The 25,848-nt window shown below is 40.8% G+C and overlaps 1 protein-coding gene across 1 annotated transcript; it reads right to left on the minus strand.

The window, feature by feature from the left end:
- Nucleotides 1–1,090: 1,090 nt before the first annotated feature.
- On the minus strand, nt 1,091–19,007 carry EQTN (equatorin). Its single transcript, XM_023764750.1, has 9 exons — nt 18,950–19,007; nt 17,339–17,398; nt 14,449–14,553; nt 10,792–10,878; nt 8,873–8,932; nt 6,338–6,388; nt 5,113–5,172; nt 1,745–1,895; nt 1,091–1,262 (listed from the first exon to the last, which is right to left on the minus strand). The coding sequence occupies exons 1-9, from the start codon at nt 19,005–19,007 to the stop codon at nt 1,091–1,093; spliced, it is 804 nt and encodes a 267-aa protein (XP_023620518.1).
- Between the last annotated feature and the right edge of the window lie 6,841 nt (nt 19,008–25,848).

The following is a 25,848-nucleotide window of genomic DNA, read 5'->3' on the forward strand; positions in this document are numbered from 1 at the left end:
TGAATCCCTCTCCAAGAAGTTATGTGCTGGGATTCCTGCCTTTCCCTTCGCTGGTACACCATGTTGTCTCAAATGTTTATGGATACTTTAGAAATGGGAGGGAAAAAAATTTTTTTCTTATTGTTTGTCCCAGGGGCACAGCCCTGATGGCTTTTAAACAATTCAAGAGTGCTAGGAGTCTTTTGTATTAATTTAGTTTCATCTCCTGATACGGCACAACTGTTTTGCCAGTAGAACATACAGGTGTATTCTTTTAGCTTTGGTGGTGGAGGGGCATAGGTCATGGTGATAGATAGCCCTGAAAGTCCTCAAAATGCCCGCAGGTAAGGTAAACAGGTATGTAAGACCTCATTTAAATATTAAACAGCCTTGCCCTGGCCGGGTGGCTCAGTTAAAGCATCCTCCCTAGGTTGCAGGTTCAATCCCTAGGTTGGGGCATATGTGGGAGGGAGGCAACCATTCAATGTTTCTCTCTCACATTGATGTTCTCTCTCTCTCTCTCTCCCTTCCTCTCTCACTAAAACTCAATTAAAAAAAATAAGCAGCAAACAACAACAACAACAACAACAAAACATCCCTTGGGTGAGGATTAAAAATGAAACAGCCTAGAAGCAGCCGTGGGCAAACTACGGCCCGCGGGCCGGATCCGGCCCATTTGAAATGAATAAAACTAAAAAAAAAGACCGTACCCTTTTATGTAATGATGTTTACTTTGAATTTATATTAGTTCACACAAACACTCCATCCATGCTTTTGTTCCGGCCCTCCGGTCCAGTTTAAGAACCCATTGTGGCCCTCCAGTCAAAAAGTTTGCCCACCCCTGGGAGTGAATATGTTTCATAAGTCACTTTCTAGGATTATTTTTACTTGATGAGTCTTCCACACCTTAAATGATTTCCTTTTATTTTTTCCATTAATTTTTATAGCCGAGAGAATTTTATTGAACAGTCCTCCTTTTAAGACGGCAGAAAAATGTAAACGTCTCAGCAGAGTTTCTAAATCATGACATCGTGTGATTCACAAAGAAAGATATTTTTTTATGACACAAAACTAAAGTTTTCTATCAGTGGGAACATCGCCACTCCGAGGTCTAACGCATGTATTCATCCGAGGTTGTCATGCCCATTCCTGGGTCCAAAAGGGTGCTGCTCTCGGCGCTCCGAGAGAAGGATGAGTCTGAGACGCCCTGGGCCGGCTGGAAGTAGGACAGCGATGCCAGCTCGGGGTGGATGGAGTACTGACGCTCAAGTTGCTTGTTATAACTGAAAAAAGAAAACATACCTCAGTAATTGTGGTAAGTGATGTACGTCTGCAGCGCAACTCAAAACGGTATCACAAAAGTTAAAACAGTGTATGGATTCGGTCCCATCTATCGATGACTTGGTAGCACGCTATGTAAAGGAATGAACACTGGTGGGCCCTAAGCAGGTGTGCTATTTAGAACAGAGTCGTGGCCCTTCTGTTCCAAGGCTTTCAACAAAGGATGCCAACCAGATGCTCGCTACCCCTCCCAGTTGGTTAGGGTGGTCTCTATTTCTAGAGGATGATTTTAAAATATTGGGGACAGGTTTAAAGAGGGCATTCCCTCAGAGACAGCCAGGCTTCTTTCTGAGTCAGGGAAATGTGGCCAACGGAATAGCATCCGCATACATTTGGGAGTCACATTTCCGGACCGTCTGCTAGAGAGGCAGCTGGGAGCTTTGCATGTGCGTGTCACAGACCCTCCGGAGGTCTGTGGACTTACCTGGTCTTCAGTTTGTACAGCAAGGCACTAGATGATGCCAGGAGGATGGTGAAGAGGAGGAGGGTCAGCAGGGAGATGCCCAGCATTAGTTTTAACTTGTTATCCTGTGCTTCTACTCCTTGGTCTTCACTTGTAGCATTCAAATCAGAGCCTGAGAAGAAAGAAAATGCAATGAAAAGGGTCCTTGTGTCCCGCAGGGTTTTCTGCAGGGGGAGGATTACAAAGCGCCTACAGGCCTTTCACCCTGGGGAGCAGTCACAGCCACAGCCACTCTCCTGCCCTCGGGCAACGCAAGGAGAAGGCTGTGGTGGCCCAGCACCCCTAACTTTTCCCGTGTCACCTTCCCAGCGGTCCCGAGAAGCTGTCTATAGCTCCATTTCACAGGATCCCAGAGTGTGTGAATTTGCCATGGCACGGAGCTGGTAAATGGCAAAATCTGGTTTCAAACCCAGGTTACTGGTATTAAAATGTGTATGCAGCAGACTTCCTCTCCGACTAGTAAAAACCAGTTCACAACTCTACAGGGATTACTACTAACAATATGGATTTACACACATCCCTCAAAAGAAAAAGATGCAGTTCTCCTATTGGGACATGCATTGATTTTTCTTTTCAGCTACAACGAGGGTGTACCAGATGCTTTCTCCATGTGGCTTAAGAACTGAACTTGCCACTTTATTACTGAGAAATGGAAGCTTACTTCGCTTTCCAAACTAAGTTCTATAATAAAGATATGTCCAGATCCAGATATGTCAGGTCATTTTACTAAATCTATTAATGAAAATATATCTTTGCTGTCAAATTTTTATTTTTTAAATATGTCTGACTTAATATTTGTATACTTAATTTATATAATGATGACTTTACATGACCATGTTGGTATTTCTCCCCTTTACCCCAACATCCTCCCAAAAGTTTCAAAGGCTTTCATTATTTTCCAGATAATGATGTTTTGGTAATAAGCAATGACAAGCTCCATGTCTATATTCTCTGATTTAAAAAAATTACAATTGTCAGAGTGGAGTGAACAGTGTGCAATTGTCAAAGACTGAGATTTTGACTTTGAGGCAGAGTATTTTGGGAATAATCAAACAAATGTTAACATGGACCATGCTCCTGAATTGCTTTGCTACTCCTTAAAAGGGCTTTTGTAAAGAGCTGTGTTTATAGTACATCTTGTTTGTCAAGGTGATGGTCCAAACTAGAGAAGGGTTTGGAGTTCCTGACCACTGGAAATTATGCAAACTCCCATTGCAAGTTTGAACAGAGTTTCCCTCCAAGCCTCAGTTTTCTCATCTGTAAAATGGAGATAATACCAACGTCACAGAGTTGCTGTGAGGACTGACATAATAATGTCTGTGAAGCACTGGCATGTAGTATGTACTCAGTATGTGATAAAAAAATCAATCATGCTCAATTAACTTAATTACTAGAAAAGACAATATTTCTCAAGTGGCCCAGCATTTGTCATTCCTCCATCTAGCTCTTCTGAAAAAAGATGCCTCCCTCCATTTTCTTGAAGCTCTGAAAGCAAGAGACTGTACCTGTCACATAATCCGGGGCAGAACTGGTGTGACAGGCCTAAGAGGACCAGATGCAATTTCTTTTCAATGCTTTATTTGCAAGACAGATGTTTGAGGGGCATTAATATATTGCCTTGTCATGAATGTTTTCATTCAAATCAGGCATTACTGTACTCATATAAATATAATTAATCCATTAATGAAAGTTACTGCATTTAAAAGCAGAAATTCTCTCATTCATTGCTGGTGAGGATGCAAAATGGTGTAGCCACTTTGGAAGACAGTTTGGCAGTTTCTTACAATGCTAAGCATAGTCTTACCATACAACCATCAAGCGCAATCGCTGGGCACTCAAATGAGTTGAAAATGTATGTGCACATAAAAACCTACACCTGAATGTTTATAGTAGATGTATTCATTGTTGCCAAAACTTGGGAGCAATCAAGATGTCCTTCAGTAGGTGACTGGATAAGCAAACTGGGACATCCATACGAAGGAATATTATTCAGTGATGGAAAGACATGAACTATCAAGCCATGGAAACCTATGGAGGAATCTTATGTGCATACTAGAGGCCCGGTGCACAAAATTCATGCACTTGGGGGGAGGGGGTCCCTCAGCCCAGCCTGCGCGCCCTCTCGCAGTCTGGGAGCCCACAGGGGATGTCTGACTGATGACTGACTCCTGGGGAGCGAGCCTAAGCCATCAGTCGGACATCCTCAGCACTGCTGCTGCACTTGCCAGCCATGAGCCTGGCTTCTGGCTGAGCAGAGCTCCCCCTGTGGGAGTGCACTGACCACCAGGGGGCAGCTCCTGCATTGAGCGTCTGCCCCCTGGTGGTCAGTGCATGTCATAGCAATGGGTCTTTCTGCAGTTCGATTTGCATATTAGCCTTTTATTATATAGGATTACTAAGGGAAAGAAGCAAGTCTAAAAAGGCTACGTACTGTATGTCTCCAAACATACGACATTCTGGAAAAGGCAAAAGTATAGACAATGAAAATGTCAGTGGTTGTCAGGAGCTGGGCGAGGGAGAGGTGGACAGATGGAGCACAGGGGATTTTTAGGGCAAGGAAACTATTCTTTAAAAAAAATATATTTTATTGATTTTTTTACAGAGAGAAAGGGAGAGGGATAGAGAGTTAGAAACATTGATCAGCTGCCTCCTGCACACCTCCTACTGGGGATGTGCCCACAACCAAGGTGCATGCCCTTGACTGGAATCGAACCTGGGACCTTTCGGTCCGCAGGCTAACGCTCTATCCACTGAGCCAAAACAGTTAGGGCAAGGAAAATATTCTTTATGGTACTGTAATGTTGGACATGTGACATCTGCATTTGTTAAAACCCATAGATTTAGAACACAAAGAGTGGACCCGGGTGTAACTATGGGTCCACACTGGCTCATAAATTATAAAAACGGTGCCACATTAATACAAAGTGTTAATAAGCAGGAAAACTGAGCAGGGGAATATATGAGAACTCTCTATAATTTCTGTTCACTTTTCCTGTAAGACTAAAATCACTCTAAAAACAAACTCTGTTCATTAAAAAAGCAAACTGCATTCTATACTTTTTTCACTTGCCTACTCCATTTGGTTTATCTGATTCAGGAATAGAAGTTACAAAACAGGAAGACAGAAATAAATAGGTATATGCAGTACTGTAACTGGAGAGTGTGCTTGAAATCCGCAACTTTCCTAAAACAGGAGTGTCTGCTCTGCTACCATGTTAGCCTTCACACTCCCCTCTGACATACACCTTACCAGAAAACAGTCTCGCCACTCAGGCCCTAAAATGTGTGCCGGCACATATGCATTCATTTCATTGATATTTTGTTCTTACTTGGAATTGCTTGGAATAATTGATCTCTTGATTCTTCCTCCGGCACTGTTTCATTTAAAACTGTTAAAACAATAAATTGGTGTTATGGGAAACAAAATTCACTTACTGACATTGTGTGCTTGTGTAATATCTACAGTTTATTCTCATTTATTCATGCTAGTTATTTTTATAATATAGAGGAAATACAGGGTTAGGATCCTGCGAGGTCACAACATTTCCACCCACCAATCAATGCAAAGCCCTGTTTTATGTGTGTTTATGTTTAAAGACACTTTATTTTAGTACATATGGCTGATTCATTACATTGAACTCACAGCCAACTCCCGCACTATAACTCCTGCTAAACAAAGCTTATCTAACACATGTTTTCTCCAGAAGGTATACATCACAGCCGTCTTGTGCTTAGGGACACTAACCAGCATTTGAATGTTATATGTGGGGGCCATTTTAAATAGCATAATCACCCACAGAAAACACGAAATACATGTTGCATGAAATAGACCACAAAAATGACACGTATTTACAGTATGAGAGCTGAAAAAAGAAGGCAGAATGCTGCCTTTTTCCACCTCAGCTAGGCATGTGAGCAACGGGCAATTAAAATGTTTTGCTGCTCTGAGCATGTCTGCACATGACTGCAAAAGTGTTCTAGTATTGCTTTGGGGGTTACAAATCTTAGGTGTTGGTAAATTCTCAAATACAGAATATACAAATATTGAAGATTGACTGAATATGGCATATGTCTTACATTTCTATTGCATGCATATATGTGCATCTACAATAAACATGTAATACATATATGATATGTTCATTATGTTTATAATGCATGCTTAACTATTTATGATGTATACATTCATTTTATGCATGCATATATTTTGATAGGTACTTTGCATTTATTCATACATCTCCACGTGCTTAGGTGCATGCTGCTCCTAACACAAAGAGGGGCTATATTGGGCAAGAGCCTTATTTAAAATTTTTTTATCTTAAAAAAATTGATTGCAACATCTGTAGGAGCATGAAACTTTTGGGAGGAGAATCAGAAAAAACGAAACACTTGATCAACCTTCTGGATATGTTTTGCATTTACATGTGATGATGGCAGGAAAATGTTGACATTTATTCTTAGTATTGGAACTATTTACATTGATCTTGGCTTTCTTACATAAGATTTTAGAACAGAAAAGAAATCGTTTTCCCAGTTACCTAACTACTATGAGTTTACCTTTAGCTAACATTGTCCAAAATGCAGGCTCATTTGGAACCTCGGTTGTTTCTGTTTAAAAAACAAAATAGAACAGTTTGACAAAATAAGGTAATTTGGCTTTAGTAAATTTGTGTCAGAACATTCATTCATTCACTTGTTAGTTTAGTCATTTAATAGTTACACCTTGAGCTCCTACCATGTACCAGACCTGCAGTTGGTACTGAAGTGACAGAAATGAACACCAGTCTTAATGGTTAAGAAACACACTCGATTTTGAAAGCAGACAGGAATCGCTGCTTATTATGTTGTAGGATAAGGAGGGTGTTAAAGGAAACGCACAGATGGTATTCATGGAGGGACCAAAATCAAGTTGCAAAAGCTGGAAACCCTTCAAAGGGGAGATGGTGCTTTAATACAGGTGCAGAGGGCTACACATTGCCAGGCAAACAAGTTCAGAGGGAGGTCATTCCTCTGTGAGCAGACTCAGAACCATAACAGGCTGGGCAAGCTCTCGGAGCTTCAGGAAGTCTGGAATAAAGAACGTGGATGGGGCGTGTGGCCAGGGAAGAGACTGAAACGTTCTTTAATGTTCAGGTCACGTCAGACTTGACTGCCCAGTTAGAGGTTAGAATGTGACCCCAAATTTAAGTAGTGAAACTTAAATTTTTACTCATATAATGATATGCTCTAGGTATGCCTACAGTGCTGTAACTTTAAAATTTTGAATATTCTTTCTACATGGTTCTTTAGTATTTTCTCCTTCATTTACTTTTAGTAAACTAAAACTTTAGTGCAAATGACGAACGATATTGAAGAAGTAAAATACCAGCATGATCAGATTTCTATTTTTAAGCATATCAAAAGCTGATTGAAGGTTTTTTTGTTTAGTGGTGTTAAAGATGCAAATGAATTTAGGGTAATCATATTATTGCATGAACTGGAGAAAATAGTTTCATGTAACAACAGGTCCATTGTCCTCAATTAGACCACTCACTCAAGACTTCCTGGGTTGTTATGGTTTCACAAATATTTTATAAGGGACAATATTTTTGGCAGGAAAGTAAAATGATTATTTTTTATTTTGCAGCCTCTTACTCACAACCCCACCTCCCCAAATAATCTTAGGAAACACTAATCATTGCCTCTATGCAGAGAAAAGTTTATTTCTCGAGCAGGTAGAATTTTTTATGTAATTATTAAAAGTTATAGTAAGCACTAGCCAGTTTGGCTTAGTGGATAGAGCATCGGCCTGTGGACAGAAGAGTCCTGGGTTTGAATCCAGTCAAGAGCATGTACCTTGGTTGCAGGCTCCTCCCTGGCCCAGGCCCTGGCAGGGCTGTGCAGGAGGCAACCAATTGGTGTGTTTCTCTCACATTGATATTTCTCTCTGTCTTTCCCTCTCTCTTTCACTCTCTCCAAAAATCAATGGAAAAATATCCTCAAGTGAGAATTTAAAAAATTATATTAAAATGTATTAAATATTTATATATTTATGTGAAATATATAATTATGTATTTATGTTAAATATAAATACATTTAACATAAATATATGCATAAATATAAATTTGATATATTTTATTAAAATAAAATTGTATTATAAAAAGAGCTCATTTTCTACCCCATGTCAAATACATCTGAAAATTGACCCTTAGATTTTCATGGTTTAGAATATTTTAGCACCCTAGATGGTGTGGCTCAGCTGGCTGAGTGTCCTCCTGATTCCTGGTTAGGGCACATGCACAGATTACGGGTTTAGTCCCAGATTGGGTGCGTGTGGGAGGCAACTGATCAATGTTTATCTATTGACTAGAGGCCTGGTGCACAAAATTCGTGGATGGGGTGGGGGTAGGGGGTCCCTTAGCCCGGCCTGCACCCTCTCCAATCTGGGACCCCTGTGGGATCAGGCCTAAACCGGCAGTCGGATATCCCTCTCACAATCTGGGACCTCTGGCTCCTAACCGCTCACCTGCCTGCCTGCCTGATTGCCCCTAACCCCTCTGTCTGCCTGCCTGATTGCCCCTAACCCCTCTGTCTGCCTGCCTGATTGCCCCTAAGTACCTCTGCCTGCCTGCCCGATAGCCCCTAACTACCTCTGCCCCCCTAACTTGACCCCCTGCTGGCCTGATCGCCCCTAACTGCCTCTGCCTCGGCCCCTGGCCTAAGCCTCAGTCTAGCCTCCCTCTGTGGGAGGCGACCTGGCAGATCAGGGGAAGGTGCCACCCCCATTTCCTTACTGCTGCTGCCACTGCCGGCCTAAGCCTCAGCCCTTCGCAGCTGCTGCGCCTTTGTCCGGAAGGACGTCCAGAAGGTCATCTGGAAGACGTCCACTCTAATTAGCATATTACCCTTTTATTAGTATAGATATTTCTCTCTCTTCCTCTCTAAAACCAATAAAAAATTATTTTAAAAAGATTTTAGAGTGACTTTGAACTGTAGAGTACAAGTTCTTTAAGCATGCTATTATTTTATGAAATACTCAGAGTAGTGAAACTTAAATTTTTACTCATATAGTGACATGCTCCAGGTATGACTACAGTGTAGTAACTTTAGTACTTGGAATTCTTTGTATGGAGGGTTCTTCACTGGGTGCTTCAGATGTCTCATTGAGTTTATCTAGGAAAAGGGATAAGTGGGTTATCAGCAGATTAAAATATTGACTCCACATCTGTGATTAGGCATATTTTTAAGCTAAAAAGTGGAACAAAGAAAAGGAGAGAGGGGAAAAAAATCCCAGAAAGATGTTGACAATTTTTTGAGGTAACTCAAAGCAGGGGAAAGAAAAGGTAAAGTTGTTGCCTGAGGTGGGATTCATATGCCTATAGTTTTGTGGGATTCTGGCCCACAACCAGAGGTGAGGAAGGCCTACTGGATCAGACACACTGTCTCAGATGGTTCCGGACCACGCCTTGCAGTGATACCGTCAGCCCAGGACAGTCTGGTAAAGGGAGGCAGCATCAATTTCCTTGTAAATTGGAAACATATGCATGTTTACTACTCAAGACAAGACTTTAGATATAAAGATGTGGGGCTACAAATCAAGGGTTTTCAGGTCTGATTGAGTGCATATCTCAGGCGATCATGTGTCCATCTGGAGCTATGTCAGTAAGAGTGTATTTGGGGACCGTTGTGACTGGAGGACCATACTTTCCCCCATGAAGTTGGCCTGAAATTTCAGTTAACTTTGCTTAATACAGGAGTCAATCAAGTTCCATAAGTGGTACAGGCAGTCCCCCCACGGGAGGAGTTCTACAGAGACAGAATGAATTCGGATGAAGCCTGCAAACAGCACCGTTACAGGAATCTTGGTGGCAAGAAAGAATGGAAAAAGAGATTGTTACCGGAGTTGACACTGATTCAGGCAGGACTAGAACAAGTGGCCAGAAATCCTTAAACTCTGCTCTGCAACCCTCTTCCTCTGCTCTGGAGAAAAGTGTCTGGACTGCTTCAGCTACTTGCCCTAAGAATTTTTGGACCAGCAGAATTATTCAAAATAATTCTGGAGATTTAATCTTTGAGGGAGGGGGGCTTGCTCCTCTGGAGCATTCCGTCCATGTCAGCCTATCTCCCTCTGTCAGAGCCCCGCTTAAATGGAACAACTGGTCCCTATCCAACTTTCTCTGACAATCCTTTGGGGACCTGAATTACGGGAATATAAGTTAGGGTTTTGGACTCTCTTCCCTGGTCCTCAGTAAGCCATCTCCTAAGGGAATCTGAGGTACGTGGTCTGTTTTCTTCAACCGCCTCTCTATTCTATGTCTTGTCCCAAACAACTCAAGAGCATGTTTACTTGTAGGAGCAAAATTCCCACGAGTCAGCTGTCTCATTAGTGAATGCCCTTGGAATGTCCCCCTCTCAGTTATGTCCCAAGGTTTGAAACTGCTCAAAAATATCCCATTATTGTCATGTGGCTTTATTTAATAAGTAGGCTTACGGGGTCTGTCAGTCACCAATATTGAAATGCCATTGCCAGAAACATCCTCTCTTCCCTATTGACTTCCATCCCCTTTTCCTTGTAATTCTGTTTTGTGGCTTATGTGTTTCGTAGATCTGAGCTGTCACATGCCTTGGTAATAGATGTGTTATATGCATTTGGAGATTTAATGGCCTCCAAAGTCATCTATCAAATAGTTATGCTTGGTGGAAAGGTGCAGAAGGAAACAATGTTTGAAGCTGAAGCTATAAAGCAGAAAGGAGTAAAAATGTGGGTTGAAGAAAGACATACAATATTCTAGTCCTAAATTTAGTTATTTAGTTTTTATTTCCATGCAAACCCAAAATAGTCTAAAAAAAATGTAAGAACCTCCCTGCCTTCAGAATTTCTCAGTGCAATAGACACAAGTGTCCTTATTTAGGAATGAAGACTTCTGACATTAGTGCCAATAAGATCTTTTTCCTACCCAGCACTCTAATGCTGTTTTGAAATATTGTTTTAAGGGATGTTCATATTTGCACTGGTGCCTTTCAATACTTACAGTTTCTTAGAGAAAAATCCACAGCAGTTGTTGCTTTCACGGATATTTCAGACTGGGAGCCAGTTGGAGTTTGGGTTGTGAACACATCTAAAAGCATAAGACAAAAGTTTTCAGCCGCCAGCCAAGTTTAGACTTTTTGTTTCTTTACATTTTTCATCATCTGATTTTTTTTAAAGAACATATGCAGTGACTAGTTTAAAAAAAAAGAATAATAAAATATTTGTGACATTCTTCATCTACAAAATAAGGAAGTGGGCAAAGGTCAAAAATAAAATCCATGGGGAAAAAAGCCAAATTAGTATCCTTTTGCTAAATGGCTCTTTCTGAGAAGAAATTGTTGGAGAATTTATGGAAAAACATATTTAAGTGCATAACAGGTACCAAAGTAGATTTGTAGATGTGTAATATCATCACTGTATTGACATTATCAGAAAGCCAAGTAAGGCCTGGCTGGTGTAGCTCAGTTGGTTGAGTATTGTCCCATGTACTGAAGGGATGCTGGTTCGTTCCTGATCAGGGCACATGCCCAGGTTGTGGGTTGGATTCCCTACTGGGGCATATATAGAAAGCTACTTATTGATGTTTCTCTCTCTCTCTTTTTTGAAAATCAATAAAAATAAATATTTTTTAGACAGGAGGAAAAAAGCCAAGTGAGAAACACTCATTTGCCCCTGAATCTTCTGTTAGACTATGAAGCAGTTCCACTTAAAAAGCATATACTTCAATAACAATCAAGGTCGCCTACATACCTTCACATTGGCATATGCACAGAAAGGATCCTGCTTTCATTATTGTAAGTGGAATTAGTTATAATGCAAAACTAATGGACATATCCACCCAACCCGAGTCAAATAAATTGGATAAAGATGGCTGATTAAACATATATATACATCTTCTCTTTCCAAAATACCATGGAATGACAGAAAATTGTATATACGTGAATGTATACATATTTAATACATATGTGTGTATATATATATGTATGTATATATCTATTTCCCCCAGAACACACACATGCATAAGTGTGTGTGTGCACACACACACACACACACACACACACACACCAGTGCTGTTAATGTAAATTTTTAAAAGTTTCTGAGCTAGATCTATGGAGAACACAAGGAAATTGCAGCCCAATATTCATGTTATGAGTTATGAAAGTATAAAAATTAAAATAAGGTGGTATTTGTCCTAGCTGGCTTGGCTCAGTGGTTAGGCCTGTGGACAGAAGAATCAAGGATTTAATTCTGGTCAAGGGCACATATGGTTGCAGGCTCGAGCCAGGCCCGGTTAGAGTGCATGGAGGAGGCAACCAATAGATGTGTCTCTCTCACATCAATATTTCTCTCTCTGTCTCTCTCCATTCCACTCTCTCTAAAACAATAAAAATCAATGGAAAAAAATATCCTCAAGTCAAGATTAACAACAATAACAAAAAATAATGTGGTATTTTTGCAGAGACAGATCAGAAAAACAAAAAGGGAATAACTAACTAAATTTCAATGAAAATTTAGATTATATTAAATGTGAGTTTCACATGAGTAGGGAGTTGGTGTTATACATTTGGCAATTACCCTTGAAACATGTAAAGTTTTATGCCTATTTTATGTCACAAAAATAACTGAATTTAAGACCCAAGAGTTAAAAACAAAAATATAAAACTTAAGAAAACTAGGAAAATATTTTAATACCTATTTGGATAAGGTCCATCTAAGCAAATACAAAATGCAGAAATTATAAAGGAATTAAAAATTTATTTTATAAAGTTTAAATTTTTCTCTGTGATTAATATACCTAAATAGGTTTAAAGATAAACCACAGCCTGGAGGAAAATACTTGTTACTTTACTTTAGAGAAAAAGTTAATATACTAAATATAAAAATATCTCTTACAAATAAGTGAAAATATAATCTAATAGAAAAATGAGCCAAAGATAAAAACAGACAAATCACAGAAGTTGAAATTAAATGCCCAATAAATACAGAGAAAAATACTCAACTTCACAAGTAATCAAGATGCAAATTAAAAACACTCATAAAGTTTCTCACTTATTCACAAAATATGATTAACACTATTATTGTGAGATTAGGGAGCACTCTTGGGAGATACAATTTGGTAGGTACCTTTTGAGGGCAATTTGGTGGTATCTACCAATATTTTAAAGGGTTTATCATTTATTCAGCAATTCCAGTACTTGGTATCTATCCAAAGAGAGATATACCCAACGGTGTCTGAGAAGAGCATACATGGGAGAAACTGCCCATCATTTAATTCTTTGTAAGATAGTGGATAAAGAGTTCCAAAGCTATTAAAGGAGAAAAGTCAGTCATAAGACCATTCTTCACCACAATTCCATTTATATTTTAGATAAATGTGTGTGTGTGTGTAAGACAGACTTTTTCCTTTACTCAAAGTAATCATCAGGCTCTTGAGTTATTTGTCCTCCGGTTAATTCAAATGGAGGGACATCCTGAAAAGGAATGACTGCACCCTGTAGGGCACAGCAGAGGCAGCTGGTGGTGGAAGATGTGACATCACTCCTGACTCGCTCTGTGGTAGCTATGAACCACCTCTCTGAGCATCAGGTGTTTTTGTTTTGTTGTGTTTTTTTTTTGTTTGTTTTTTACATTTAAAAGAGGGACAATAATTCATCAAAGAAAGAAGTACAATTTATGGATTGTAGTTTTCAAAGTACTTCATTGTACATGTATTTCTATTTTTCTTTGATTAATACTAATAAAGAACCCAGAATAACTAGATTTAATCTTAATTTAAAAGAATTTTTATAAAGAGTTTCTTAGGAACTTTTCACTTTTTTAGAATGGTAGCCATTATAAAGACATAGAGAGAAAGCCCATATGAGGAATGGTGAATAAATTAATTGGGCCTCCCACACACCTTAAAGTCATCTTCTATGGGTTGAATTTTGTCACTCCCCCTACCCCGGAAAAGAAAAAAAGGATTGAAGTCCTAACCCCCAGAACCTCAAATATGACGCAGTTTGGAAACAGGGTCATTGGAGATTTAGTTAAGATGAAGTCACACTGGAACAGGGTGAGCTCTTAATCCAATATAAATGGTATCCTTATGAGAAGAGGGAAATTTGGACACAGTGATAGAGGAAGAATGCCACGTGAAAACGAGTCAGAGATTGGAGTTCTGCTACTATAGTAGCCAAGGAATGCCTGGAGCTACCAGAAGCTGGAAGAGGCCAGGAGGGACCCTCCCCTAAAGACTTTAGGGAGAGCACGGTAGAGTCAAAACTTTGATTTTCAATTTCTGGCCTCTGGAATTGTGAGGGAATACACAGTTTGTGTGACTTTGTTTTAGCAGCCCTAGGAAACTCATACACAACTCCAAATAAATTCTGGTTATCTCACCATAGAATTAAGTCAGTTGTTAATCATGTGAATAAGTAACCATAATGCTACAATGGAGCCCATGTTAATTATAGACAATTACCAAGATAACCTTGTTAAACTTCGTAACATCTCAGGAAAAAGTTGCAGAAATTAAAAATTTCATTTTACACACTGACCTGTCTATAAGGTTAATTTAAGAAGTAGAAAATAATGTGATTATAGTTTTTAAAAAAGTTAAATCAAACCAATATAATCAGTTCTCGTAGATGTATTACTATTAACTTTAAATACTTACAATTTTTTTCCTCTTTAAAATGATGGTCATTTTTATCATTATAAGGGATGTTATGCTTAATTTCTTCTTTATGTTCTTCATCAACTAGAGGTTCCACATAAACCTCTGAAAAAAAAGTATGACACACTGTACATCAGACATATGTTCATTTCTTTGAAGGACTTTCATTTTTTCCACAAAGGATTGGAGGCAGAGACTTCACTTCTAAATTGTACCATATTTCCAACAATAAAATTGCTACACGTCAATTTTCTAGGATAATGGGGTCATCTTCCTTATCTATTATGTCTGTGAAAGCTTCCCATGCTTACCCACCTTCATTATTGGAAGTCACATCACTAATCTCTGAGGAATGAACCCCAGATAAAAAAATAAACAATATGAGATTCATTGGGACGATGTGATTGATCACCAATGTCCTGTGTCTCTTGGAGTTTCCTTCCAGTTGCCAGCAGGTCTTGTAACTAGCCGGGACATTATGACGTCACCGACAAAAGGTCAGAATGCTGGGGAGGGATTTCCAAACGCTTTGTGACTCAGCCTGCTGTCTGTTTTATCCTTGAATTCTAATGGTCTTTAGTTTTAAAAAAGAAAACATTATGAGATTTTCTTTGAAAATTAAGAAATATGTATTCAAGAAATAATGTGAATTATTGGCCCCTGGATTTTATTTCATTTAAAACATTATTTTTCAATTATAGTTGTCAATAGCACAAATAGTTTCAGGGCTCAAGCATAGTGGTTACACATTTATGGAACTTACGAAGTGACCCCGCGAAGGTCCCCAGGATTTTAAAGAAGCATTAATGTTGTTGCTAATAAAATGAGAACACACCTTTTGGGTTTTCAAAGCTTTACAACAACATCTGTTCTTTTGGATAACTGAAGTGAAAATGTTTGTTAAAAGCTAATCGGAGACACCAACATTCAATCCAAATGCCCAGCACCTTCTGGTTCATGGGCTATCTTAACTAGAGTTCTTTAGGAAAAAATTTTTGAAACTCATTTTTTTCAGGTTTTTTTTTATAAAATATAAAATATTTGTTTTACTTACATTTTTTTAAACAATGAAATCCATTTTTTGCCTCACATACATTGATAAAATTATATAATATTTAGTTAGTCAAAAGAGGACTTTCATATAGATGATATTATCCACATATTTCTCATATATAACTCATAATCAGCAATAAAGCAAGAAATTAAATGGACACTATCATCAATATTCTGCATGATATTAAAGGATCAACTCACTTTCTCTCAATTTTAATTATTGGTGCTGAATAGCCTCTCAGCATTAGATAACATTTATAGTTAAAACGACACAAGCATCAGTAAAAAAACACATAAATTTAAAAAGACTTAACAGTTTTCTTCGGTGCAATAAAGGCTCACAAATTAAGTCCAACCCGTGGTTTCTACATACCTGATGAATTAGAGAATCAACTTGAAGGGAGTCTAATTGCAGAAGAGGATGAGGGGAAGCGGAGAGGACTTAAACTCTTAGTATAATGGCAGCCTGACTTCTCGCTGCCAAAGGAGGGAGTTCTAAATATGTAAACAAGTGTTGGCCTGAAATGAAAGGTAACTATTGAACCCATGATTTCTGACATATATAGGTAGATATAGAATTAAATATAGATGTAAATGTGTATGCATGTGAATGCATATATTACGTACACATATACACTCATGCATACAATAATTCCCTATCTCTGTCCAATGGAGAATATGACAACTGTGCTATTCCAATTCCATGAACACATCTAGTTCCCAGGTCTTGGCGTGTGAATATTATTCTCCACTAAAGGAACCAGGAATTCTTGGAGAAATGGCTGGTTCCAGGGCTGGGGCAGATGAGTTTAGAAAAATAATTATCAAGAGCCTAAAAATTGTTCCCAGACTTTAAGGTAGAAATTCCACTTCTGGGAAACTATCTAAATGAAATAATCATGATTGCTAAAAGAAAACAATTAGTCAAAACTATGCTCATTACTTCATTGTTTATAATGAGAAAAATTTGAAACAACCCAATACAAATGATAAGGGTAATTGACCAAAAATGTCATGAATGTTCACTAAATTGAATGTTAAACAGATATTAAGATTAAGTTTATGAGAATGCTTATATTATAATGTTAAAGTATAAATGCAGCATCTAGATCCAGTGTGTGTACAGGTTTGGGCTGAGATCTGGCCGTTCACTGCAGCCTCTAGATTCTCCACATCCCACGTACCCCAGTGTGTATCAGTGTGTTGAGGTGGGGTTGGCATTCTTGCTGCTTCAGGGTTTTGACTTTCCTGCTCTCAAATACTATCTGTCCTTCAAGATTTATGCCACTTAGCCATCCCATTCTCCATCACCCACCCACCACTATCATCTTTTGTCCTTCTCTAAACCCGTCCCAATTCATTGAAGACTCTTATAGCGATCTCCATTTCCAAGAACACCTCCTGAGAACTTACCGGCCACACAGACAACGCATCCAACTGCTTGGTCTCTCAGTTTGACATCCCACTGCCAACACTCCTCTCTTCTAATCTAACTTAGCAATCTAAACCCATTCTCTTGGGCCTCAGTACGACACGTCTCTGTTCCAGCTGTGAAATGTTAAAGTCCCAGATCCTGAAATTAAAAGTAACCATTGGAACCCACGGGTTTTGACATATATTTCTTCCTGGCCTTATATTCCTATCTTCCAAATATTGATTTGGTTTCAATATTCTGCAAGCATCTCTTCTCCCACTCAGATATCCTTCTCACCCCACTCTGGGCCACCGTGGCTCCCTGTACCCTACCCTCACACATATGCCTCCTGGGTTGGATCCTACCAAAGGCTTTGGGATGGGGATTATCAGGAAGATGAGGGGGAAATAACAATGTACTTACTTTGAGATTTAGTGGACCCAGAAACATTCAGAACTTCTGAACACGGTTTTCTCTTCCTTTCTTCTCAGTGGTCACCCTGCCGCAAATCTCGTTCTAGTTCCTTTCTCCCCTACCTTATATCTTCTCATTCAACTTGGAGTGATGATCATGTTCGCATCTTCTGAAAAGCCAAGGACACCAGTCTTTTAATGAAACTTAGAGGCCTCTAAATAGGTGTGCCAGCTACACCCAGGAAGGCCTAGCTAAGCCTTTCCTTATCCTGGTTTCATTCCGGCAGCTCAGAATGGGCATCTGGCCACTTGTAAGCTGCTATATCCCCTCACTGGTATGAAAGGGTCAATACCAGGAGGTGGACTAGTTTCCCTTGTCCACGGTTTTGCTTTCTACAGTTTCAATTCCCCGTGGTCAACTGTGTGCTCCCAAAATATTAAATGGAGAATTCCAGAATAAACAATTCATATGTTTTAAATTGCACTCCATTCTGAGCAGCGTGATGAAATCTCACACCGTCTGCGTGGGACAGAAATCGTCCCTTTGTCCAGCACATCCACGCTGCATACGCTACCTGCCCGTTAGTCACTTAGGAGCCACCTCAGTCATCAGACTGACTGTCACCATATTGTGGTGCTCCTGTTGAAGAAACTTATTTTACTTAGTAATGGCTCCAAAGCCATCCACATACTTTATATTGCAGTATATTATCATTGTTCTATTTTATTATTAGTTATTATTCATCTCTTATTGTGGCCAACTTATAAATTAAACTTTGTTATAAGTATTAAGTATAGGAAAATCATAGTTTCCTTTTACTCTCCGTGGTTCAGGTATCCACTGGGGGTCTTGGAACATATAGCCCATGGATGGGGACGGGGGGGGCCACTGCACTAGTCCCCCCTGGAAGACTAAGTCTGGGTGGGAACACCACTGTTCTATTGGGCAACTGGAAGGTGCGAATCCCTCCGAATCAAAGGCGCGTGAGCTCTCCCGTCCCTGTGGCTGCGCTCCCAGGCTGGTGAGCCGGCTGCCACTCAGTCTGTCTTCCCCTGGCGGTGGCCTGGCGACAACATCTACCCAGGGGCAGTGGGCCCACACGTTTCCTCCCCGTCACTTTGACCGTCTTAGCTTTCAGCGCGTTCATCAGCCTCACCCTCTCTCCCGCGAAGGGTACGTAAATTCCATCGCCTGAGACTTCCTCATCCTTGCTTCCCAAGGTTCCTTTGGGCTTTTCAGGGGAAACTAATCGTGTGATCCTCCTGGTGAAAGTAGCTTTGTTACCAGGGTAGCAGGTGAACAGGGTAGCAGGTGCAGGAGGGATCATTTTTCAGTAAATAAAGTCTGTGTGTGGAAGGGGACACACATAGTAATTAAGAGCAGGGGCTCTGGAGACAGAGATGTGGGTTCAAATCCCAGCCCCACCGCCAGCCAGCTGCATGACCTTGAATCAGATTCTTGTGCCTGAACCTCAGTGTCCTCACCTGTGAAATGACGATGCTATTGACTTCAGAAGATTGTGGTGAAGATTCATCCGATCACCCGAGGAAAACGCCTGGCAGGAGGCCCAGCATGAAGCCAGAGCAGGGACTTCCCCGCCGAGCTCACACTGTCCCCCGCTTGCCACGCCCTCAGCCTCCACATGTGCAGCAGATTGCAGGGCGGTCGCCGTCACCATGCTTACCTCCAGGAACAGCCGTGAGAAGGGATGGGAGAATCTACCTCAGGTACCAAGCAAGCACGATGCTTGGCATAAAGCAAATTCTCGGTAAACAAGTTCCCAGCAATTCTTCCCCCTGGTGCCATCCTAATGTCCCCGCAGCGCCTGGCACCTCCTTCCCAGGACAGCCACTCGGGAATCTGGAGCTGCAGGTGCAGTCATTCAACACTCACCTCTTCCAACTTCCCTTCCTCTGGGCACCGGTGAGAGCCAGGGGACCCTTCTCCCCCATTTCTCTGTCCAAGTCATGCAGAACTTTTCCCAGTCACTCAGGAGAGAGAATGCAAATTCCAAGGAAATAGCGTGAGCCCCAGGGCAGCACAAGCTTCCTTCTGAAGGAAAACTGTCAACACGGCAATAACCAGTTTGCAGCTCTTAGGAACTTTCTGGACTTACAGTTTTTTATTTCTTTTACTTAAAACCCACCAGCTCACAGAGTTTTTGCTGAATTCAGTGTCCAGATAATGCCCTGCCAGTGCTTAGTATCAGAGCTATGCCTCATGGTATCAACACAACCGCAGGAAGCTCATACTAGGACGGAAATGGGCTAAAAATTGTTCCTGGGAGTGTGAAATGGGGCTTCCGTTTTGAATGAATTTTCTTTAACTCCCATGGGTCAGTAGTTGCTGCATCTAATGGTTTACTATTAAGACAAAACCCAACAACACTCCTACCTGCTCCCCTTTTAACAAATGCTGCCTCCTTCTATGATCTGTAGTTCAGTTGTTTCATGGACAATATCGATGGGGCCCTAGGAACAGGAAGGTAAAAGTCATTCACTTCATCACGACATATTTACTAGTACTTCATCCACCTTAAATCATAGACCGGCCTTACATCCTGACGTATTCAAGGTCTCCTGATGGAACCAGGAACCGAAGAGCATTTACCCTCTGCATGACTCCTGGTGCCCTGAGAGGAGGCTGCACAAGCCAGGTGGGTGGAGCAGGTGCTGCTTTTAAAAAGAAATGTGATTCCTGCTCATTTCTAAACTTAGTTTAGGGAATAGCTGCATTAATAAATTTCACAGCCGGGCCGGTGGCACAGTGACTGAGCGTCAACCTATGAACCAGGAGGTCATGGTTCAATTCCCGGTTGGGGTATGTGCCTGGGTTGTAGGCTCCATCCCCAGTGTGGGGCGTGCAGGAGGCAGCCAATCAATGATTCTCTCATCATTGATGTTCCCATCTCTCTCTCCCTCTCTGAAATCAATAAAAATATATTAAAAGAAATAAATTTCACAGCTGCACATGGCCCTGACCTCTCAGCTGCGTATTTCTAATTGTTCATGTACCGGCATGCATTTTATATTATGGTTTAAGAATTAATGCCAGTTAATTTCTTGAGCAGAGAAAGAAAATTAGCAAAAAATTAACTGCGATAGTTCTGCAAACCTCTTATTGTCAAAGCTAAGATGTTCTGCTTTGGGTATTTCTGTTTATTAATGCTTACTAGTCTGCTTGTCTTCCTATAAGGATGAATACAATGCATGCTTTTTTCCTCACTTTGCAGCAAAGAACAAGACCTAAAAATTCCTTGTGTTCTCTTTTTAAAAAAATTCTTTATTGTTTAAAGTATTACATGACTCTCCTTTCCCCCCCCATTGATCTCTTCCCCACCACACCCTCCGCCAAGCACAAGCCCTGACCCGCCCCCTACTGTCTGTGTCCATGGTTATGCTCATCTGCATGCATACAAGTCCTTTGGTTGATCTCTTACCCCCTCACCCCCCACCTTCCCTCTTAGGTTGTACAGACTGTTCGATGCTTCTATGTCTCTGGTTCTATTTTTGTTCATCAGTTTATCTTGTTCATTATAGTCCACAAATGAGTGAGAACATGTGATATTTATCTTTCTCTGACTGGCTTATTTCACTTAGCATAATGCTCCCTAGTTCCATCCGTGCTGTTGCAAATGGTAAGAATTCCTTCTTTTTCACAGCAGTGTAATTGCTCGCTGGTGAATCCTCCAGGACTTTCTGATTGTCTCCCTGGTTCCTTCCCACTCAGGAACCCCACCTTCATCTCTGGAATTACCCTCACATCACTCAGCAGCACTCAACACTAGTCATGCTGAGCTTGGTGTCCGCCGTTAGGTCTGCTGTCCCCCCTAATCTTTGGGTCCACTTTATAACTGTGAGTGCACATCTTGCGAATAGAAATAACTTTATGATCTCAGATGTGCAGATCACAGAAGCACCAATGCAAGCACTTTAACAAATATCCAGAAAATAAATGGGAAGCTGATTGCTACACTACCTGGAGCCTGTGTCCACAGGAAGGGGAATGGTGGGAAAGCCCAGTGCCTGGTGGGTGAAGGTGATTCCAGCGGTTAAGAGTGTGGGGTCCTGAGCCCACACGTGTGGGGTTAAATCCAGCTCCATCACTTTGTAACAATGACCATGAAATCGGAATAAACATAGACAACCAGCTTTGTGGGATTGTCACGAGCATTTGATGAGATTATCCATGTAAAATGCTTAGAGTATATTTAATGTGTAGTATGCACTCAATAAATGTATGCTTTGGGTGCATCATAAAATGTATATTATCATTATTATATATTGCTTTTAATTAATCTCTCTGATAGCAGACCTTAATTAGGTACCTATTTGCTATTCATTCATTCATTCATCAAGGGTTCACTGAGCATCTACTGTGTGCCAGACACTCTCTTCTAGATGCTTGGGATACATCAACAAACAAATAGACAGAGATCCCCAGTGTCATGGAGTTAATATTTCTAATGGAAAGAGACAATAAACAAAAGCCTAGCAAATAAATTATCCTATATAATAAAAGCCTAATATGCTAAGTGTCCAGTCGCCCAGTCATCCTTTCAACCAAAGCATAATATGCTAATGATATGCTAAGGCCGCTCAACTGCTCGCTATGATGTGCACTGACCACCAGGGGGTAGATGCTCCAACCAGTGGGTTAGCTTGCTGCTGGGGTCTGGCAGATCGGGACTGAGTGAGATGGGTCAGACACGCTCTGAAGCCCTCCCACGATCCCTCCCTGTCTGGCCAACCTCCTGTGTCCCTCCCCGGCCCCAATTGTGCACCAGTGGGGTCCCTCAGCCTGTCCTGCACCCTCTTGCAATCCAGGGCCTCTCAGGGGATGTCAGAGAGCCAGTTTTGGCCCAATCCTGCAGGCCAGGCCAAGAGACCCCATGGTGCACAAATTCATGCGTTGGGCCTCTGGTATAATATTAATGCTAGGGGAAATGTAAATTTGAGCACAGAAAGGGGGGTTGTGTGTCCTTTTGGGCAGATGCAATAATCAGGGACTTTACTGAGGTAACATTTAAGCAAAAACTTCAAAGAAAAGGAGTTACCTTAAGGCCATCTGGGGGAAGAGCATCCAGTCAGGGGAACAGCCAATGCAAGGCCATAAAGATGATTGTGCCTAGTGTGTGTGAGGCCAGCAAGGAGGCTGGGGGAGGGAGGCCTGGGATGGAGGGATCAAGGGGGAGCTGAGGCTTTTAATCTGAGCATAGAAAGTAGCATTGCAGGGTTTTGAGCAGAGAAGGGGCTATGTTCTCATCCACAGATAGGGCAGGGGTGGGCAGCCGGTTCCTCACTTCCAGCTAATGTTAAAAAGCCTCAGCAGCTTCCCCTTAACCACAGGCTCCTGGGGGCCAAATGCCCCTGTTGTACCTCCGTGGGATTATACTTCTGACTGAGACAAGCCCAAGTGAAGTCATTAGCCTTTAGACAGACAAACAAGTCACAATTTAGGAATTTTCCAAATGCTGCTGCCTCTTGTGGGAGTCAGTCAGCATGAAGTTTGTACAAACACATCATTGTAGATACATAATATGCACAATCATGGAGAACGGGTATCCGGAATATTGTTTCTGAGTTAATAACAGAGGATTCTGTTGCTACCTTTTCCGGCTATGTTCTGTGTATTTCTTGAAGATGCTTAGACTCTTATCCTTTGCTGATTTGATAATATGTGAGGTCATGTCTCAGTCGTATGCAGTCGTATGATATGATTTCCTCTGGAGCAGATGTTCAGCGTAATTGGATGGGCAGTAATACAGTTAGAAAATCAATCAAAGTTTAGCTAGATTGAATTGAATTTCCTCATTTAGTATTAATTTATTGTACTGGGATGTTTTGCTTCTTTTTATTATTACAAAAACTCAGATGATGAACGCTGCATTAAAATAATGAGAAGTTTCAGTTAAAGTAAGGTATTCTGATAAAATCTACTTCACATGAAGAAGATAAGTCAGATAAAATGTATTATTGTTATAGTGTGTGATGCTACCATTGGCTTTTCAGTGACATTTATCATTTTAGTCAGTGTGGCAAGGAACTTTGCTTGGACACAGAGCTGAGAATTCAGGATAATTGAAAGGTTAGATAGATTGAATGATCAGCTTAATTTCTATGGGAAGTAAGTTTCTCAATTTTTGCTATTGCAGGCCCACTGCAAGATGAAGAAATAAATTGAGCACACACAGAGAAAAAGACAGAATAGATTATGGTTACATGTCTTTTATTGTTGACATTTGGATTCCCAAGCTCACACAGAATTGATTTCATAAATGTTCTTTCGCTTTATCTTGCTTTTCTAATTGATTTGTGTAGGCTCTTATTGTCAAACCCTTAATTTAATCACAAATGGAACTAAAAACAATCATTTTTCTGATGCAATTAGAAAAGATACTGGAAACTTTGAAATGAGAACACTAAGAGCTAGCAAAACAGCTTAATTGTCAGACTAGAACTGGACTCTTCCCTCTAAAAGTTACAAAAATCCTTATTTACTCCTTGAAAACTTCTTACCCAGAATTAATAACTGGCCAGAAAGAAATAGCCTGTTGTAAAGAGGTGCGCTTTTTTTTGTTTTGTTTTATTGTTGATATATTTTTTTAAAGCAGGGAAAAATCAATTCTTTCCAAAACACGCTTTGTTTGGATAATTCTGAGAGAGAATCATCTACGTCATCAAGGACCAAAATGATCCAAGAACAAATGACAACAGGATTACCCAAGGGACACATCTGACCCCTTTGTACACACTCCTCTGAGACATGGCCATGCCTTTCCTACAGTGTTTCTCTTCTCACAGTGTGATGCTCACGGGGTGTGGGTGTGATGGAAGGCGAGGGGCCACAGGGAGTGCTGTGCTTCCACCGGTGACCAGATTGATGGATTGGGGTAAATCACCACAAAACGGTGAGAACCCTATCCAAGTCCCTCAGTACTCTGCCAATTAAAGAGGTGTTTAAAACAAACAAACGTCAAGGAGATACACCAAAATGGTTGAATATAATATAGATGATAATTTAGTGTGGGCAAACAGAACAGAAAATTTATCAATGTATAAAAGTCAAGTCAGGATTGAACAAAGGCACAATATAGTTTGTAGAAAACATGCAATAACTTTTTACATGTTCACTCTTGGTTCCATCCTAACGCACAGTGACATGGAGAGCTTTGGGAAGGTTTCACGTTGGACTACAGAACTCTCAGCGGAGCAACAGACTTCCGAGAGAATTCTGCCAATGAGAGACAGCTAAGGGAAAAAAGGCTGAAGGGCCATTGGTAATGGTCTTCAAATATGTCATGGGTATGCAGACAAAGCTCTCATTTATTATGTTTTTACTTATTTTATGTAGTCTTTGGATCTTCCTTAATGTAGGGGCAATTGACAAAGTATTTTAAAGTTTTATGAGGTCTGCATTGTATTTTGACATGGTTCATCAATAAGAATGAATATTTAAGGAGAGAGAAAGAAAATATGGAAATGTTAACAGCTGAAAAAATGTTAACAATCGATGCCTTGAGGAAGGGTCTATGGATGTTCATTATAATCTTCCCTTTTTGAAACTTCACAGAAAGAAGAGTGGCTACATGTATAATTCAACTAAAACATAGTGGGAGATGGAGAGCCAGCAGGTTCGGAGGAAGAAGCCAGGTGTCAGTGTCAGACTCAGATCCAGGGGTGCCTGCGGGGCTGCCTGAGCTCAGGTCCTCCATGTACAATGGGAAGTACTTGTGATGTGGTCGAGCCAAAAAGATAAAAAAACAAAAGCCCTCCTGTAATGATTTTCTTTAGAATTTGCCAAACAAGGTTCTGCGGGAATAAAAATGCTCTGTAATTAAAAAATACGAGCCGTGTGCCAGCGCTTGTCCTTTAGGAGTTGATTAGTGCAATGAGCGATATAACCAGGAGGAATCTGTTCCAAGGAGTTGAAAAAAATATTTGGATTTTTAAATTGAATGGAAATTTCAGATGCACCAACAGTGACTAGAAATAACCTTAAAAAGAATTAATAACAAATGTCTCCAGAGTCCAGCATCCTATGTGACGGAGATGCAGGAACGCAGTCCATTTTCAATGCAAAGCCCCGTGGTTGTCCCAGGTCCAGGCTTCCGAGCTCCTCCAGGTCCTGCTCTGTCCCAGCGCGCACCCCACGGCACTTGCTGTGTGTGGTTCTGCAGGGGCTCTTGTTCCTGTTTCTCTGGGTCCCTAGGACAGTCAGGTGTTCTTTCAGCCCCAAATGAAGCTGAAACATCTCTGCCTGTCTTGTCCTCTCAAACATAAAAGGGCAGTGAGTTTTGCTGGCCAGAGCACAACCACACGGAGAGAGGTAGCAGCATTTGGATTCCATGAGACAACTTTGACGAGAAGCAAAGTAAGGGTTGGGTTGGGAATGTAGAATGCCACCGAGCCCAGTCAGCCCTTTCTTAGTCTGGACGAAGAACGAGTTCATGCTCTTAGGCTCTTGTGGCCGCCACAAATGGCTTTAATATGTTATGTATAATGAAACAGAAATCAGAG

This window comes from Myotis lucifugus, unplaced genomic scaffold (assembly GCF_000147115.1).
Source record: "Myotis lucifugus unplaced genomic scaffold, Myoluc2.0 scaffold_346, whole genome shotgun sequence".
Taxonomy (NCBI): domain Eukaryota; kingdom Metazoa; phylum Chordata; class Mammalia; order Chiroptera; family Vespertilionidae; genus Myotis; species Myotis lucifugus.

What these genes read in the sequence shown, in the direction of transcription:
- EQTN (XM_023764750.1), bottom strand. Translation starts at nt 19,007, where the DNA reads ATGGTGACGGCGACCGCCCTGCAATCTGCTGCACATGTGGAGGCTGAG. An exon ending in GGATTTTTCTCTAAGAAACT is followed by an intron (nt 8,933 to 10,791) that starts GTAAGTATTGAA and finishes CCCTTTTCCTAG; the next exon opens with ATAAACTCAATGAGACATCT. An exon ending in CTCCATACAAAGAATTCCAA is followed by an intron (nt 6,389 to 8,872) that starts GTACTAAAGTTA and finishes TTTTTTAAACAG; the next exon opens with AAACAACCGAGGTTCCAAAT.